The 17,523-nt window shown below is 37.5% G+C and overlaps 1 protein-coding gene across 2 annotated transcripts in view; it reads right to left on the bottom strand.

Annotated features, from left to right (window-relative positions):
- The window catches only part of LOC131079581 (uncharacterized), a 191,324-nt gene that overhangs the window by 96,063 nt on the left and 77,738 nt on the right, over positions 1–17,523 (bottom strand). For both annotated transcript variants that reach the window (XM_058017570.2, XM_059211060.1), the window contains exons 11-12: positions 17,142–17,309; positions 16,544–16,623 (exon numbers count right to left, since the gene is read on the bottom strand). In XM_058017570.2, coding sequence (XP_057873553.2) covers positions 16,544–16,623; positions 17,142–17,309 — 248 coding nt within the window. The remainder of the gene's footprint in view (positions 1–16,543; positions 16,624–17,141; positions 17,310–17,523) is intronic.

Here is a 17,523-nt window from a genome sequence, read left to right as displayed (position 1 = left end):
TTACTAACTCTTTCCTCAAAAAAACAATTTTGGATCCAAACCTCTCCCACTCTTCTTCCTTTTCCTTCAACTGGATTCTTACTTCTTCCTCTATATTCTTTGCCTCACAATTTGAACTTTCATATCTATGGTCATCTTCTTTGACTCTTCAAGATTTTGTGACAATTTTACCTTAGATTCACTATCCTCTTGAATGTGTAATTTTTGCTTTGAATTGTCCATCCTAAGCCTCTCGATCTCATCTAGGGCACAAATGAGTTCTTCCAAATCAACTTCGACATCCATTTCGTCATACTCTTCCTCTTCTAAATCCATCTCTTTTTTTCTTTCACTCACAAAGTCATCTTCTCTTTCAAAGGTATAATTTTTCATTTTTGTTGCCATGTGTGATCCATTTGTCACCCCATCACTTTTACTTGCTTCTCTATCATCATTTGCATTTGGTTTTGTTGGTACTTGTTGATTGATGCTCTACTCGGTATTTCCTTTGCTCCTTGAGATCAACCTTCAAGTAGTTAAACTATATTCGAAAGTAATTGGCTTTGACCCCAATTGATGAGCACATGAGCATAGTGAGAGGGGGGGTGAATCAGTATAAGACAATTCTTTAATTTTTCAAACTAACAACCACAATAATATCAATTGCACAATACCATTCACATAAGATCTAACGATTATGAAACACAAGAACACATGATTTACGTGGAAACGCTTTTGGGAAAAAAACACGACAAAATATTGCTTATATTTCTCTTCACAAACTTTGCAAGCACCAACCTACTAGAGACACCAATCCCCTCTTAAATGATTTGTAGGCACCAACCCATTGGAAACACCAATCCCCACAACTGAACACTGACTTAACAAGAGACATCAATCTCTTTTGATAGGAGGCACCAACCTCAACCGCAGCAAGCTCCTTGTCTTCTTCAAAAACTGCTCCAACAAATCTACTAAAATCTTCTTTGAAATCTAATATAAATCACCTTGAAAGGTCTGCCATAATTCTCCCTTAAACCACCTTCAAAATCTGCTATAAATTCTTCAAAAGTCTTCTCATTAGATCTTCATACATCTGCCCATAATGTCATCATAAATATGCCCACAAAGTCTTCATAAATCTGCTCCATTCTCCTTGAATATGCTCAAATATTCTCTCCAATGTGCTCCATAAATCTGCTCTTATCTTCTACTTAAATCTGCTCTATTCTCATCCATAAGGCTGTTCAAATATTTTTTTGAATTGCTTACCTTTCTTACCATATCTTTATCTTCTTATATTCCAGCGAAGAATCGGTGATAGAGCAATTTTATCAAATGTTGTAGTTGCAGCCAGCCCGCATAGATATGAATGAAGAATGTGGAATCATTGACAGGCATGTGACTTGTTTAACAAAATACCTTAAAACAAAATGTGCATGGAATGTACAAAGGCATGTGAACCGTTTGGCATGAAGGATATTTGTCAAGTGTGGTAGTCGTTGTCACCTTGTCAAAAACATATGCATAATGCAAAAGCATATAAATTTGTTCAGGAAAAGCCTTCAAAACCTTTAGTTGAGACCATATGCAAGAACCTCAAACTGTTTAGACAATGTCATAAAGAGATGTCATCTCAAGAATGCAATGATTGCAAGATATTCATAAAAATAGTATTCTTGAATGACTTAAGAAACTTAAAAGAAAATGCACTGGTGGACACACATCCCGAACGTGGAATCATGGACAATACACTTGCATCATTTGACCGAATGTGTTGAAATAATGTCATCTGATGGAATCCATGATTGCACAATATGCACAAAATCGTTTTGTTGAAAAGGATTCAAAAACTTTTGATAAAATGCAATTGGCATGCATAAAGACGAATCTAACAATCTTTGCCAACGTCCTCCCTACTTGCGCAAAATGGAAGCCTTTGAACAGGTTATAGACATGTATCAAAGCATAATGGGTATGAAGATCTTTGTCAAATATTATAGTTTGAAATGCTTGGTAGACACTCTTGCAAAATGTGAAAGCGTGGACAAGACAAATGCACCACTCGACAGAATTCCTCAAAGAGACATCATTTCAAAATATGTAGAGAAAGGATTTGTTGAATTAGCTTTAAAAACTTTCAAACACATGCTTTTGGCAACACAACCCATTACAGGCATATATGCAAATTGTAAAAGCTGAATCTATACACATTAGCAAGTACATGAATGGTTTGATGGAATGCTTCAAAGAGATGTGATCTCATGACATGCAATGATCACAAGGTATGCACACAAAAGATTCGTTGAAAATGTTTTGAAACTTTTAGGCAGATGCAACATAGGCTAGTGGCACACTAACCTATACTAAATGAGAACTTTAGAATGACGTACAAACATCTATCAAAGTGTGGACATTCATCAAACTGGATGTATTGAAACAAGGTGTGGACATTCATCAAGTTGCGCTAGTATACATACATCCAGAATGTGGAATCATAGACAGAGCACCTAACTTTTTTGACAAAATGCCTTTGAGGTATCTCATGGAATGCAACTACTACAATGGAGACATGAAAGATGTTTGTGTAATATCCCTCTTTCTACTCTATAACAATATCTCAAGTTCAATCTCAGATGTCAACTGGAAAATAGATCACACTTGAATTCAATACAACTCAAACCCAGTTCAAAACCTTTACAATTTTTCACCAAAATATTAATCTCTATTAATATTGAGTTTCAAGAGTACATACTTAGAACTTACAAAAAATATGGTTAAAAAAGACCAGAAGAGTCTTTCTATACAACCCAATACAGGCTCACAATATATTGGCATTGGAAGTCGCCAACAATCCTTTCAGGGGTTATTTTGCCACCGTATGTTGTACCGACCGATTCCTTATTGGGGACAGATTCCTTCAATATTGGCTTAATGCATCGGTAGGTATTGCGACCATGACTTGCTGCTCCCGTGATGAGATCCACGTCTAAAGATTAGGTTAGCTATCCGCGTAAGCTCATTCTGAGCAATGATGGCTAGTGTCCACAGTTGATTTGGCTTTCCCTTGTCAAAGACACCGGCAAGCCAAATATATCGTGTCTCTCCCTTATACAATCCTCCTTAGCGAACTCTACCTATAGTCAAGGCATTTGGAAGTGGTTAGCAATGTTGTGATCAATCTTGGTAATTAGATTTGCAAAGATGAGATGTGCATCCCACCTTGCTGGAAATTTGAGAGTTCTGTCCCAGACTCCGTTCATGCAAAGAGGCGAAAATATCCAATTCCAAGCATGCCTCCACAACAGCCATGATCAACCTTAAATAGAATAGGTGTGCCATGTTATGGAGGAGCTGACCTTAGGCTAATGAAACAAAAAAGACAAAAAACTTAAATAAAAGTCGACTAAAGGATATTAAAAAAAATCCCCAATTATTAAAATAATATGAAACCAAGAAAACATTAACGAGTACTAAGGAGCACCGCAAGGAAGGCCAACTAGGCCTTAAAAATCGGTGTTATGACAGTCCTCCCATCCCCAAATTGTTTGACCACAAGCAATTGTAGACTAGGGTGTTCAAATATCCCAATTCCCTCCTAGGTAGCATCTTCAGGCGAGAGTCCCTTCCACTTTACAAAATATTCCACTATCACCTTATTTCTTAATCTTTTCTCCCTGACATTGAGCATGGTTTCAAATTCTAGGATGAGCTTTCCCTTGAAGTCAAGAGTAGGTAGCTCTGTTGAAGGAGTGACCTGCTGTCCGAGAGCCTTCTTGAGACATGAAACATGGAAAGTTTTATGAATTTTGCTATTAGGTGGTAGTTCTAGTTCATAGGCCCATAGAATCGTGGTTTCAACTTCTCAGCTCCACTGCCCTTAATTGATGACTGTCAGAAAGGCTGCAAACAAAGGAACACCAAATCTCCTACTTCAAAAGTTCGCTCAATTCGGTGCTTCACAGCATAAAGTTTGTGCTAGTTCTCAGCTTGTTGCAAATTCTCCTTGAGGGCTTCCAAAATGTCCTTGCTTTGTTGCACCACATCCTTAGTACTAGAAACTCTACTATCTGTAAGAATTAAGTCCATAAAGGAAGTAGTGTCATACCCATAGAGTGCTTTGAAGGGAGACATGCCAATTGACATGTGGTAGGTTGTGCTATAGCAATATTCCCCAAAATGCAGCCACTTGATCCATGTTGTTTGCTGCTTTGTTACATAACTCCTAAGATATCCTTCAATCCACTTGTTGACTATTTCCATTTGGCCATCTGTTTGGGGATGATAGCTGGTGCTAGGTGTTAATTTTGTCCCAGTCAAACAAAATAATTCTTGTCAAAACAAGCTTAAGAACCTGCTGTTCCTGTCACTCACAATTGTCTTGGGAAGACCATGGAGTTTGAAAATCTCCTTAAAGAAATAGTTCAGCCACTTGAGGGACTTTATAATCGGATGATATGGCCAAGAAATGTGCAAATTTTGTAAGTCTATCAACTAATACATACAAGCAATCTTTACCTTAGACCTTGGGCAACCTAGTGATGAAATCCATAGATATACTTTCCCATTTTTGATCGGGAATGGGTAACGGCTGTAATAATCCTACTGGAAACACTTCTTTGTTTGTTGAGCTGACATTCCTTGCATCCCCTTACGTGTTGCATGACATCTCTCTTCAATCCTTTCCATGAAAAATGTTCCCTTACTTGTTTGTAAGTTTTGTAGAAGCCCGGATGACCAGCTAATGGAGTGTCATGACAAGCTTTTAAAATCTTGTCCTTCATCTTAGATTAGGATGTAAGGAACACCCGTCCCTTATAAAGGATCAATTCATTTGCTGTCTTAAATCTGTCATCCTACACCTTGCCTTCTAAAATATCATTGGTGAATGGATTTTTAACATATTCAGCTGTGATCAAAGACCTCCAAACAGCAGTTATATCAGTGATAGAGTGCAAATGAGATCGCTTGGACAAAGCATCAGCCACTACATTGCTGTTCCCTTTCACAAACTCTATGTCAAAATCATAAGCTTGAATCTTGCTCACCCACTTTTGCTACCTGTCATTTAAGTCCCTTTGGCTGAGAAAGTATTTCAGACTGTTATGATCAGTCTTGACCACAAACTTATTGCAGACAAAGTATTCCCTGAATTTATTTAGAGCATGCATTATCAAGGATGAAAAACTCTATGATTTTCTAAAAAACTCGCGAGTACTCGCATGCCATTTTTGGCCGCGAGTCACTCGCATGCCATTTTTGGTCGCGAGTCACTCGCGGACGAGTTTTGCCCTAACTCGCCGCGAGTTAAACAGCTGAAAATCGCAAAAATTCGCATGTTATCAGGCAAAAAATCAGTGGTTAAAACAAAAAAAAAACTTAAACTTGCAAAAACCTAAAAAATTTCATTCATTCCACAGTCGCGCGTCGGAGGTTTATAACCACCTATGACGCAAAATACACCATGGATAGCACACAACTCGAATTCTTAGATTTCCGGCGCACAGTAATGTGATTTCGTTAGGGCACGGCCATGAATTCTCCATAATTCATAATTTCATATGCTAACGGCTAAACAAACCTCCCAAATGCTACGAGTTGTGGTTGCCAAGGGAACATGAACAGAGGCTAGGAGTGCACAGAGTGGCCGTCAACGAACCAAGCAAAGGGAAAGTTCAGAGCTATTTTATTTATAATTTATATATTTAATATTAATATACATTATATTTATATAATATATTTATTAGCAATATTACTCTTGAATATATTTTGATATATAGTCACATAGTCTACTTTTAAATAAATCTTTTTTGTTTTTCAATAATTATTTTTATTTAATTATGTAATTTAATTTTGATTTTGTTTTTAATTTTGAAAAATAAAATAATTTGAATGTCTTTAACCTTGTTATTTGAAATATTATATCTTTTTATTGAATATCAAATAGATATTTTATAAGTTTCAAAAAATGAAAATAATTGTTATCTTATATTAATTTCTTTTAAGGATTATACTTATCAATTATCACCATTAATATATATGTAAATGGTATCTAATTTTGATTTATAAATGATGGGAATCGGTTATATGTTGTGCAAATCTAATAATATGTATCTTTTTGAAGACTATTTCAAAAAATTTATATATTTTCAAATGTTCGATAAATCTGCCGAGTTATTGCCGAGTTTTTCCCCGAGTTTTTGGCGAGTCCCGAGTTTTTAAAATTTTTGGGTATCCCGAGTCATTGCCGAGTCCGAGTTTTTCAACCTTGTGCATTATAGCCAACATCTCTTTGTCATAGATGGAGAATTTATGCCCTAATTTCAAGGCGGATGAGGAGGTTCTTAATGGGCTCTACTCAATGATAGAGTGGATGTCACCTGGTGATAGTAGCACTATAATCCGCGAGATAGAGGCCTTTTCTAATGCAGAAAGGAAGGTCTTTCATCAAATTTGCAAAGACAATCGGAAAAAAGTGCAGCCAGGTAAAAATATATTTTCAGGGCATAATTTTAATTTTATATTATTCAATCTTAAAGTTGGAAAAGAGATTGATTTTCTTTTCTTGTTGTCATCTCAGATAGATGGTGGCAGATGTTTGATCCTAAAATGTCAAATCTTCAACAGATAGCCATTCTGTTGATGAATAGCTTCGGTCAGATCCTCTGAGCCGACTATACCATCAAATGTGTGAAGGGCCTTTTCGGCCTTACACATTTAATGTGTTCGATTTATATATGTTTCCAGTTTCCATATTGAAACCGTTGGATCCACCATCTTGGAAGACGTGTATTTATGATGTAATATTTCATTAACAAAAAGATGTGTTGGTTAAGATATATCCGATCACTAATGAAGAGGCATAATTGTTAATTAGAAGCCGACCCTTGAAGGATCATGTTGTTTGACATCACCAATGCGTGGATATATAGTTCGTGTTCTTTTTCACTTCCAAGGCAATCGAATTAAGACAACTATCTCTCAGTAGTTAGGATTATATAAGCAGATCGAACTCCAGCGAATTGTGGTGATCCATTAAGCAGTTTGTATACTGCAGATCGTATTCTTTGCTCAGAAAATTATCTATTATCTTCAGCATACAAATCATGGTCTTCTCTGAGTTGTGATATCTCTATCTTCTACAGATCTCCGAAGACACATAGCAGCAACATCATAGATAGCAAGTAGATTGTTCTTATTGCAGATTGAATTTACTTCCTTCAGATTGTATGTTGAACTGAGTTGATACTAGCTTAAAGGGGTGAATCAAATTCATTGTAGAGACATCTTGTGTATTAATAAAATAATAAGGAACTTCTTTGCTGGGTTTTTTACCTTCAAGAGGAAGGTTTTCCCAAGGTATACTCTGTGTATTTTGTGTGAATTTTCTATCTGAATAATCTGATCATTAAATTTAACATGGTATCAGAGCCACGGTGAAAGAAGATCGTGATCAGATTCTATACAACTTCTAAGTATTCTCTCCTCTCTCTCTCCATCGAGCAGTATCTCTAAGTCTCGAAAATGGTGAACGGTATTAAAGTCGAAGATAGGCTTGAAGGCGCATCTAACTTCACCTCATGGAAGTTTTGAGTGTTCATTGCACTTGAAGAAAATGATCTTCTTCAATTCGTAGAGGAAAAGGATTTATCCGAACCTGAAGATCATGAGGAGAAACTTCAATTCAAGAAAAATGCCATCAAAGCAAAGAAGATATTAATCGACTCCATGAGGGATCACTTGGTGCCACTCATCTCCAAGATGACAACTGCAAGAGATATGTTCAAAACCTTGGAAGATTTATATGAGATTAACAACGTAAGTAGGGCTCTTGCCTTGAGGTAGCAACTCCACCAAGTGAAGATGGCAAAAGGAGATTCAGTCATCACCTACTTCATGAAAATTTCAGAATTGAAAGATCAACTAAGCGCAATTGGGGATCAAGTGATTGATAAAGACCTTGTCATGCTAGCCTTGAATGGTCTACCTCATTCATGGGATCCATTTATCCAAAGCATAAGTGGAAGATCCAAATTACCTAAGTTTGATTGACTACGTGCAGATTGTATTCAAGAAGAATCAAGATTGACCGCTAGAGGAATTATCAAGAGTTCTCAAAATGAAGATACACATGTTCTTGCCACTCAATCTACCAAGAAACGTAAGTATTGGAAAAAGGGCAACTGCAAAAAGAATAGAGATTTCAAATCAGATTCTGCACCTGATTCTAGGAAGAGGAAGAAAAATCTCTCTCGCATCCAATGTTTTAGGTGTGACAAGTCTCGTCACTTTGCAAAGGATTGTTTGACAAGACCTAATCATCAAGGAGCAAACATCAATGAATTCTCATCTCAGAAGGAGGTTGAAGATAACTCCAATGGTTTTCTTTTCATATCAGCATTATCAAGCAATGTTCCTATGGACAGTGATACATGGCTAATTGACAGTGGAGCCTCTCGACATATCACCAGTTATTGGGAGCACCTTTCTGATCTAGTGGAGAAAGAGTCACATCTCCAAGTTATTATTGGGGATGATGCACGCTATGTTGTAAGAGGAGTTGGTGCTACATCTCTAAACCTTGAATCTAGAGTTTCTCTACACCTAGTGATGTATTGTTCGTGCCAGGGATCAAGAGAAACCTTGTGTCTATTTCAGCCTTGGAGGATAAGGGCTATCAAATTGCATTTTCCGAAGGAAGAGTTCTTGCTTGGCCTAAGAACTCCAACATCAAGACTGCTCGTGTGATCGGAAATCGACATGAGAGTTTATACAAACTCTCCACTCTCCCTGTTCAAACTCTTATTCATGATTCTTCCAGTTCCAGCAAACTCTGGCACAGAAGACTTGGACATCTCCACTTCAGGGCTCTTCCATCATTGGAGAAGATGGTAAAAGGTATTCCTAAACTTATTCATGTACATGGTGGTACTTGTAAAGATTGTGCTATGGGCAAAAATATTAAAAATCCTTTTCATAGCAGTGAAAGTAGGTCTAAAGAAATACTAGATCTTGTACATTCAGATTTATGTGGTCCAATGTCAATTCCATCCCTAAGTGGATGTTTGTATTATGTAACTTTTATAGATGACTACTCTAGGAAGACTTGGATTTATTTCTTAAGGTCTAAAGAGTCTGATGAAGTCCTAGGTAGGTTTAAAGAGTTTAAAGCTCTTGTGGAAAATTTATCTAGAAAGAAAATTAAAATTTTAAGGTCTATTAATGGAGGTGAGTACACCTCGGGTAGCTTTCGTGATTTCTGTATTGAGGCAGGGATCAAAAGGGAGTTTTGTGTTCCTTACAACCCTCAACAAAATGTGGTTGCTGAAAGGAAGAACAAATCTATTGTTGAAGCTGCAAAAGCTATGATTCATGATCAAGACCTTCGGATTTTTCTATGGGCAGAGGCCTCTAGAACAGCAGTGTATGTTCAGAATAGATGTCCTCATCGAATATTACAAAATATGACTCCTGAAGAAGCCTTTTTAGGCATCAAGCCTGATATCAGCCACCTAAGAATATTTGGTTGTCCTGTGTATATTCATATCCCAAAGGACGAGAGAACCAAGTTGGAACCCTCTGGCAAGAGAGGAATATTTGTGGGCTACAGTGAAACCTCCAAAGCCTATCGTATTTACATTCCAGGCCAGAAGCAAATAGAAGTTAGCAGGGATGTCACATTTGAGGAAGATGTTGCATTCAGGAAATCAAAGGGCTCATGCATGGAGATAGATGATGAAACTCCTCAAGACATGGATGTTGATCATGCTCTTGAGATCCAGAGGGAGACTATAGAACCTGATATGAGTAATGACCCAATTGAACCTTTGGATCCCACTGACAGGCCCAGAGATATTGTTGTGTCTTGGAAGAGACCTCTTTGGGCGCGAAACACTATGTTGGAAGCAGAACAGTTTGCCGCTCCTAGAGGCACATTCAGAGAGAACAAAGACCACAAAGATTTTCTAGTTATGTTGCATTAATGTGTAATCTTATTGAGTCTGAACCTTCTAGCATAGAGGAAGCCTCAAAACAAGAAGTTTGGAAAGATGCAATGGATGAGGAGTATCAATCCATTCTCAAGAATAATGTGTGGGATATTGTGCCTAGACCAAAAGGGAAGTCTGTTGTATCTTCTGAGTGGTTGTACAAGATAAAGCATGCAGTTGATGGTAGCATTGAAAAGCACAAGGCTAGATTGGTGGCTCGTGGCTTCTCTCAACAAGAGGGAATAGACTACGAAGAAACATTTGCTCCTATTGCTCGCTATACTTCCATTAGAACCATCATTGCCATTGCAGTAGCTAAGGGATGGAAGTTGCATCAGATGGATGTGAACATTGCCTTTCTCAATGGAGTGATTGAAGAAGTTTTCATCAAGCAACCTGAGGGGTTCGTGATTCATGGGAAAGAGTCTCATGTGTGTAGATTGAAGAAAGCCCTATATGGTCTTAAACGGGCTCCTCGGGCTTGGTATGAAAGAATTGATAGATACTTAGTAGGTTTGGGTTTCTGCAAGAATGATGCTGATCCAAACCTTTACTTCAAGGTATTCAATGGTGATATGTTGATCTTGGTACTTTATGTTGATGACCTATTTGTTACCGAAGAAGATCATCTGATTGATAGATGTAAGGAGTTGACTTCCGAATTCAAGATGAAGGCCTTAGGACTCATGCACTTCTTTCTAGGGTTGGAAGTTTGGCAGAGGCCCAATGAGATTATCTTAAGTCAAGGAAAATACACCACCGATATCTTGAAGAGATTTGGAATGACAGATTGTAAATCTATGTCCACACCAATGGAAACTAACTTGAAGAAATTGAGGGAAGTTGCAGCTAGTTTTGATCTTGTGGATCCTACTATGTACAGGCAATTGATTGGGTCCTTGATGTATCTAGTTAACACTAGACCTAATATTTGCTATGCATTGAGTGCACTTAGCCAGTTCATGAGTGAACCTAGACAGATACATCTACTTGCAGCCAAGGATATCTTGAGATACTTGCATGGCACAATTGGATATGGTTTGACATACTCTTCCAGTGTGAACCTGATTCTTGAAGGATATTCTGATTCTGATTAGGTAGGGAGTGTTACTGATCAGAAGAGCACCTCTGGTTGTTGTTTTAGCTTGGGATCTGCTATGATTTCCTAGTGTAGCAAGAAACAGACTTCAGTAGCTCTGAGCACTGCAGAGGCAGAATACATTGCAGCATGTGTGGCAACTCATGAAGCAGTGTGGCTTCGTAAGCTCCATGCAGGATTGTTTGGACAATCATTAGAGCCTACTACTATTCATTGTGATAACCAAAGCTGTGTGAAGCTTTCAGTCAATCCAGTATTCCATGACAGAACAAAGCATGTTGAGATTCAGTACCACTATATCAGAGATATGGTACAAAGGAATGTTGTTCAGTTGAGATACATTTGTACTGAGGAACAGACGGCTAACACTTTCACCATGCCTCTTGCGAAAGTGAAATTTGTGCATTTTCGAGACAAGCTTGGAGTTGTGGAGAGAAGCCCTTGTTGAGAGGGAGTCTTAGCATCAGTAATTACTAAATATGCCTTGTTTGCATTTTTCTCTGTGATGGAAGTTTGAGGTATCAAACCTTGTTGTGCATTCTTCTCTGTGAGAGAAGTTTGAGGTATCAGCCCTTGTTGAGCATTCTTCTCTGTGAGAGAAGTTTGAGGTACCAGCCCTTGTTGTGCATTCTTCTCTATGAGAGAAGTTTGAGGTATCAGCCCTTGTTGTGCATTCTTCTTTGTGAGAGAAGTTTGAGGTTCCAGCCCTTGTTCCACCCTCTACGAGTAGGTATGGTGGATGTCATGTGAACAATTCCATGACTTTGCACTTGTGTGTATTCACCCTCTGGGAGTAGCCATGGTGGATGTCACTATGTGACTCACTTATCGAGAACGATTCCTCCCTAGCTAAGAGGGAGTGTTGATGGATAGCTTCGGTCGGATCCTCTGAGTTGACTATACCATCAAATGTGTGAAGGGCCTTTTTGGCCTTACACATTTAATGTGTTCGATTTATATATGTTTCCGATTTCCATATTGAAACTGTTGGATCTGCCACCTTGGAAGACGTGTAATTATAATGTAATCTTTCATTAACAAAAAACGTGTTGGTTAAGATATATCCGATCACTAATGAAGAGGCATAATTGTTAATTAGAAGTCGACCCTTAAAGGATTGTGTTGTTTGACATCACCAATGCGTGGGTATATAGTTCGTGTTCTCTTTCACTTCCAAGGCAATCGAATTAAGACAACTATCTCTTAGTAGTTCGGATTATATAGGCAAATCGAACTCCAGCGAATTGTGGTGATCCATTAAGCAGTTTGTATACTGCAAATCGTATTCTTTGCTCAGAAAATTATCTATTATCTTCAACATACAAATCATGGTCTTCTATGAGTTGTGATATCTCTATCTTCTGCAGATCTCTGAAGACACACAGCAGTGACATCATAGACAGCAAGTAGATTGTTCTTATTGCAGATTGAATTTACTTCCTTCAGATTGTATGTTGAACTGAGTGGATACTAGCTTAAAGGGGTGAATCAAATTCATTGTAAAGACATCTTGTGTATTAATAAAATAATAAGGAACTTCTTTGCTAGGCTTTTAACCTTCAAGAGGAAGGTTTTCCCAGGGTATACTATATGTATTTTGTGTGAATTTTCTATCTGAATAATCTAATCATTAAATTTAACACATTCGCATTATGAGCCAACCATGCAGTGCTTCCGATTGTGAGTGCAATTGGAGTATGTTTGAGCACATACACTCCAAGAGGCGCAATAGACCATCTGTGGAGAGGTTGAATGATCTAGTCTTTGTTCATTACAACCTCCCTCTTAGACAAAGACAGGTTTTGGACCATGACTCCACCCCGATCATGCTAGAGGAGGTCGATCCTGAGTGGATCATTGAGGCTACAAAACCTGTCTTTAGTGACGAGGACCTTGATTGGATCGCCCAAGCAAATAGAGAGGTTGAGGCTATAGCCATGGCAAAGGAGGAGGTTAGAGCATGAGCAGACATAGACACAGCTGATGTTGGTGAGGGTGGAATGGAGTCACGGACAGAGACTATGGCTGCTGAATCATCCAGGACCTACCTTAGACGCCTTCATAGGAGAGATGCAGGCTCCTCTGAGCCATGACTTGTAGTTGTTGTTTTGATATTTGTGTGGAACATTTGATGTCATGGATTTCACATTCCACGAGTTTTGTATACATTTGACAATATTTATATATCTAAGTTTGCTATTTCCTTCAGCCAAAATTTGCATTTATAGTTTATACTAATGTGATGGATGTATATTTGTGTATGTGATCAAATTAGCTTCTATTTGATGATGTTATTGTGTCTTTAAGTTTTATTTAATAAAGGGTGCATGAAACAAGTTTTAAATCCTTAAAAATCTCTAAATTTCTTGGGTTTTTCACTTTGTTGAGTCTTGCCGAGATTTTTTGCTGATTCCCGAGCCGAGTCACCCTTGCCAAGTCCGAGCCAAGTCCGAGTCTCGTTTCTATGTTTATAACAAAGAGATAACCCGTATGCCACACTCAAAAGTCAAAAGACCCACAGATGGGGTAGCCATCATCATGAACTAGCTCACTACTTGCCCATCCTCCAATACCAAATCAGTAAGTTAATCTTTCAATATAACTTATCATTTTATATATATTACACCAAACCTTGTTTAAGATTCAAAGTTAAAAAGTCTTAGTGACCTATTATAGTCAATGAAAAGAATTTTGTAGCGATAGTCAATGAAAAGCATTTTGTAGAGCCAATCTTATTGAAACAAAAAGAGTGTTCATTCCAACTACTACAAAATTATTGGGTCAAGCATGATGCTTGGATAATTTGTTGGAATTTACAGTTGAGAGCAGATTCCTTGTTCCTTATTACCTTAAAAAAATATTACACTTCTACACATTGGTAGCAGATTTCACTAAAAATGAAGCAGACATTTCTAATTTCTATAACTCAAAGTTGGAGGCATCCAATGATACCAAATCGACATGCCTCACCCAAATCATGCTAGTGTGTAAGCCCAAATGAAAAGGATGTCTATGCTGCAACATTGAGGAGGCATCTACTCATCTCTTAAATCAACTGGTAACAGATCCATACAACCACGGATTGCTCCTCGACATTGGGTTTTCTCATAAACACAATCATCTATCTAAAATAGAAATAATTCATTTTTGTTTTCGAAAAAACTGTGTCCACTAAAGAGTAAATATCACTCAGGTGGATCCAATCCAATGGTGATCAATTGTCATAAACTTGCCTAACAATACCAAATTCAAATGTGAAGAGATCCAAGAGAAATCCTTCTTTAGCATGAAAATAGATTTATGTAATATTCCCACTTATTTTTTCGATTTTCAAGCACAACAAATATTACAATGCACCCGTTAAAGTTAGGAAATATAATCCAAATGCTATAGAAAAGTGACCCTTCCACTTTCTGATCACCAAGAGCCCAATGTGGGAAGGTGAGAGTATACGGTGATAAGGGGTTCGTTAGCTCACTAATCCGTTGGAATTTACAAAGCAAATACAATGTTGGGTGGCAAGCCAGCCCCTTCCACTTTTCAGCGGGATGAAGAACAAGAGCATAACAGAACCAAATCACTCCACCGCTTATGCAACAGGAGGACTTTTACATAAAACTATCACTCAACCGCATATTTCAGCAGGAGGACAATATTACTCAACCACTTGCTCAGTGGGAGGACAAAACTGAATTACAAACATACAGGCGGCTAAGCCATCCTCTTCCACTTGTTCAGGGGGGAATGCAGCATAGAATGAATTGGTCAGTACTACTGAAGCAATTCTTACAAAGATAGAGATGTGAAAGAAGATAGAAAGAAGCACATATCTCAAGAATTCAATAACACACTCCCACCATAAACACTACTTGCTGTTTTGAAATCAGATACAAGGAAAACGCAGAACCAACCATCCCGAAACCCACTAAAATGCTTGTAACTCTCTCAAAATCGGATAGAATCATGCCAAACCAAAAACAAATGAAGCATATGACATAAGCAAACAAAACAATACCTTGAAACTGCAACTGGAGAGCAACAACAGCAATGCACGCAACCCAAGGCAATTCTACAAATGGCGTTTTGGCTTAATAGTTCGATCTGCAACTGTAAATTGGAGAGTTCTCCAAATGCCACACCAATGTAGGAGAATTATTGTCTCTCTGATACGCTTCCAACAAGCCCTCACCTAGAATGATGCACTCAACACACAGGTGGCTACGAGCAAAATACACTTCCAGTCGGCACACACCGGCAACACCAAAAAAACCAGCAGCACACAACTCTTCACCAACACACCCAAAAGTCACCAAATAGTTCACAACTACGAACCACAGCTAGGAGTGATATCTCACACTCGAAACCGGAAGGAAAGATCTAGGAGGTATTCACCCTCGAAGAAGTCTAGTCTCATTCCAACAGCATAATGATATATTTTCTCTGGATGAACAAATGAAGAGCCAAACACCTGTTTATATAGCTTTTCAACTCTGAAATTCAAATGAAACTGCCTCCAAATTCACCTCATTCAACTGCGTTTCATTTCATGTGGTGGACCCAAAGTGGCGCCCACTTCCCAAGTCCAAAAATCGTGCCTAGGAAGAAGACCACGATTTTGACATGATATAACTTTGGAGTATATTGAAAATAAAGTCTCCTTATATCCGTTAAATAATTTGCCTAGGCAAGACTTAGGAAAAATATCAATTTCTACACAATTCCTCATAACATCAATCAGTAATAAAATAATTAAATAATAACCTTAGGATAAGGAATAATATTTAATTAAATTGCTTATAACTCCAGTACTGATTATCAACAGAATCCGGATGAGGCTGAGCAATGAGGATCACTGAATTGTGCTGGAACAAGACCAAATCCAGGACTACCAAAAATAGAATGTCCCAAACTGCCACTTACTAAAAATAGTAAGTCATGAAATAATGCTCCGAAAATCGTTATCTTCGCAACCAAAGAAAGAGCTTGGCGAGCTTAGCAACTTTGTACCATCTCGATGGCCAAACCCTAACTTACTAAAAATAGTAAGTTCACATTCCACCCCTGAAAAGTCTGGTCGGAACTCCAAGGAATATGGGAACCCTTAATTCACCTTTCCACATAGCCTACGGGTCTCCGGAATAAGCCAATGGACCACTGAATGCAACATCACAAGGAAGGGGACATTACAATTTATGTTTTACTATTTTTTATTTCATTTTTAAAAAATGATGACAAACTCTTCCTACATCATGATTGCATAAGAATGGATCCAATAAATTGTACATACTGAAGTGATACGGTTTTATTGGAATTGCATCAATCTGCATACCAAATCTATATATGAAATGATTCAAGGACTTCAAAAGCTTGAAAAAATAAATTAGGTTCGTGCTTTATAAATATTTACAAAACTCTGTTATGTATCCTTTCCTAAAAAATTATCACATAGGAAAAATTACTCATTAAATATACATACTGTACTAATTCAGTCTGAGTTGGTATGTCATCAAGCCGGCGCTGAAGCAATGCTACTGCTCGGTGTTTCTTTGCAAGCTCCTACAAAACCAACAATCTACATTATTAGCAATGAAAACAAATGAAGGAGAGAAGAAAACGGTCATTGAGAGCTTAAACTTCAATGTAAAACATAAAATGAACTTGGTAATACTGCTCAAATTGATTAACAGAAGAAACAGCATAAAATTGTTGTGATAGGCTCAGAAGCAAACAACTAATGTGGCTGCATATATTTCTATTATTGGAAAGTGCTATGAAATTTGAAGATAAATACAAGTCTCTAGAAATTCTCAATGGAGGCAAACCAAAGGCAAGTTTGATGTTTCAAAATTATCTATCTAATGTCCTGGTGGTAGAGCATACTTGTCATTCTGCAGGGCATCTTCTTGTTTGCCACACACTAATTGTCACAAGTTACAACTATGCATTGTTCCATAATAATCATAAGATCTTAACAAAAGACTACAAATGAAAATTAATCGGCCAGACAAATCTCTACTTTTTATGTTAGTATATAATCAATGCACACAAAGAAAGAAAGGAGAAATGACACTTACAGTCTTCAGAGCCTCCAACTTTGATATGTCAGAATTTAGAATGCTTTTAAGTTCTTCATATTCAACATTCTTTTCTGGCTTCAAAGTTTGGCTTGTCAGCTTGATAATTTCAACTTCCATCTGTTCACTTGTCTGATTGTTAAAGTCCGATTCTTCCCTTTCTAGAGACTGTTGCAATAAATTTTTGAAAAGTTTTACTATGATATGATCTGAAAAGTATTTCACTTCATTACATCATAAGCAAGAGAAACAATATTGTAAATGGGCATAAATCTAATTTTTTTATATAAAAATCATAATCAGGGATGGCAGAACAGAATGTAAAGATCCAATGGATTTAGATGAAACTTACTGAGAGAGAAGGTAAATATAAGAAGAATTC

The sequence above is a fragment of the Cryptomeria japonica genome, chromosome 9, assembly GCF_030272615.1.
Source record: "Cryptomeria japonica chromosome 9, Sugi_1.0, whole genome shotgun sequence".
Classification (NCBI taxonomy): domain Eukaryota; kingdom Viridiplantae; phylum Streptophyta; class Pinopsida; order Cupressales; family Cupressaceae; genus Cryptomeria; species Cryptomeria japonica.
The sequence above is the reverse complement of the archived record's forward strand: the minus strand, read 5'-3'. Positions and strand labels throughout refer to the sequence as shown.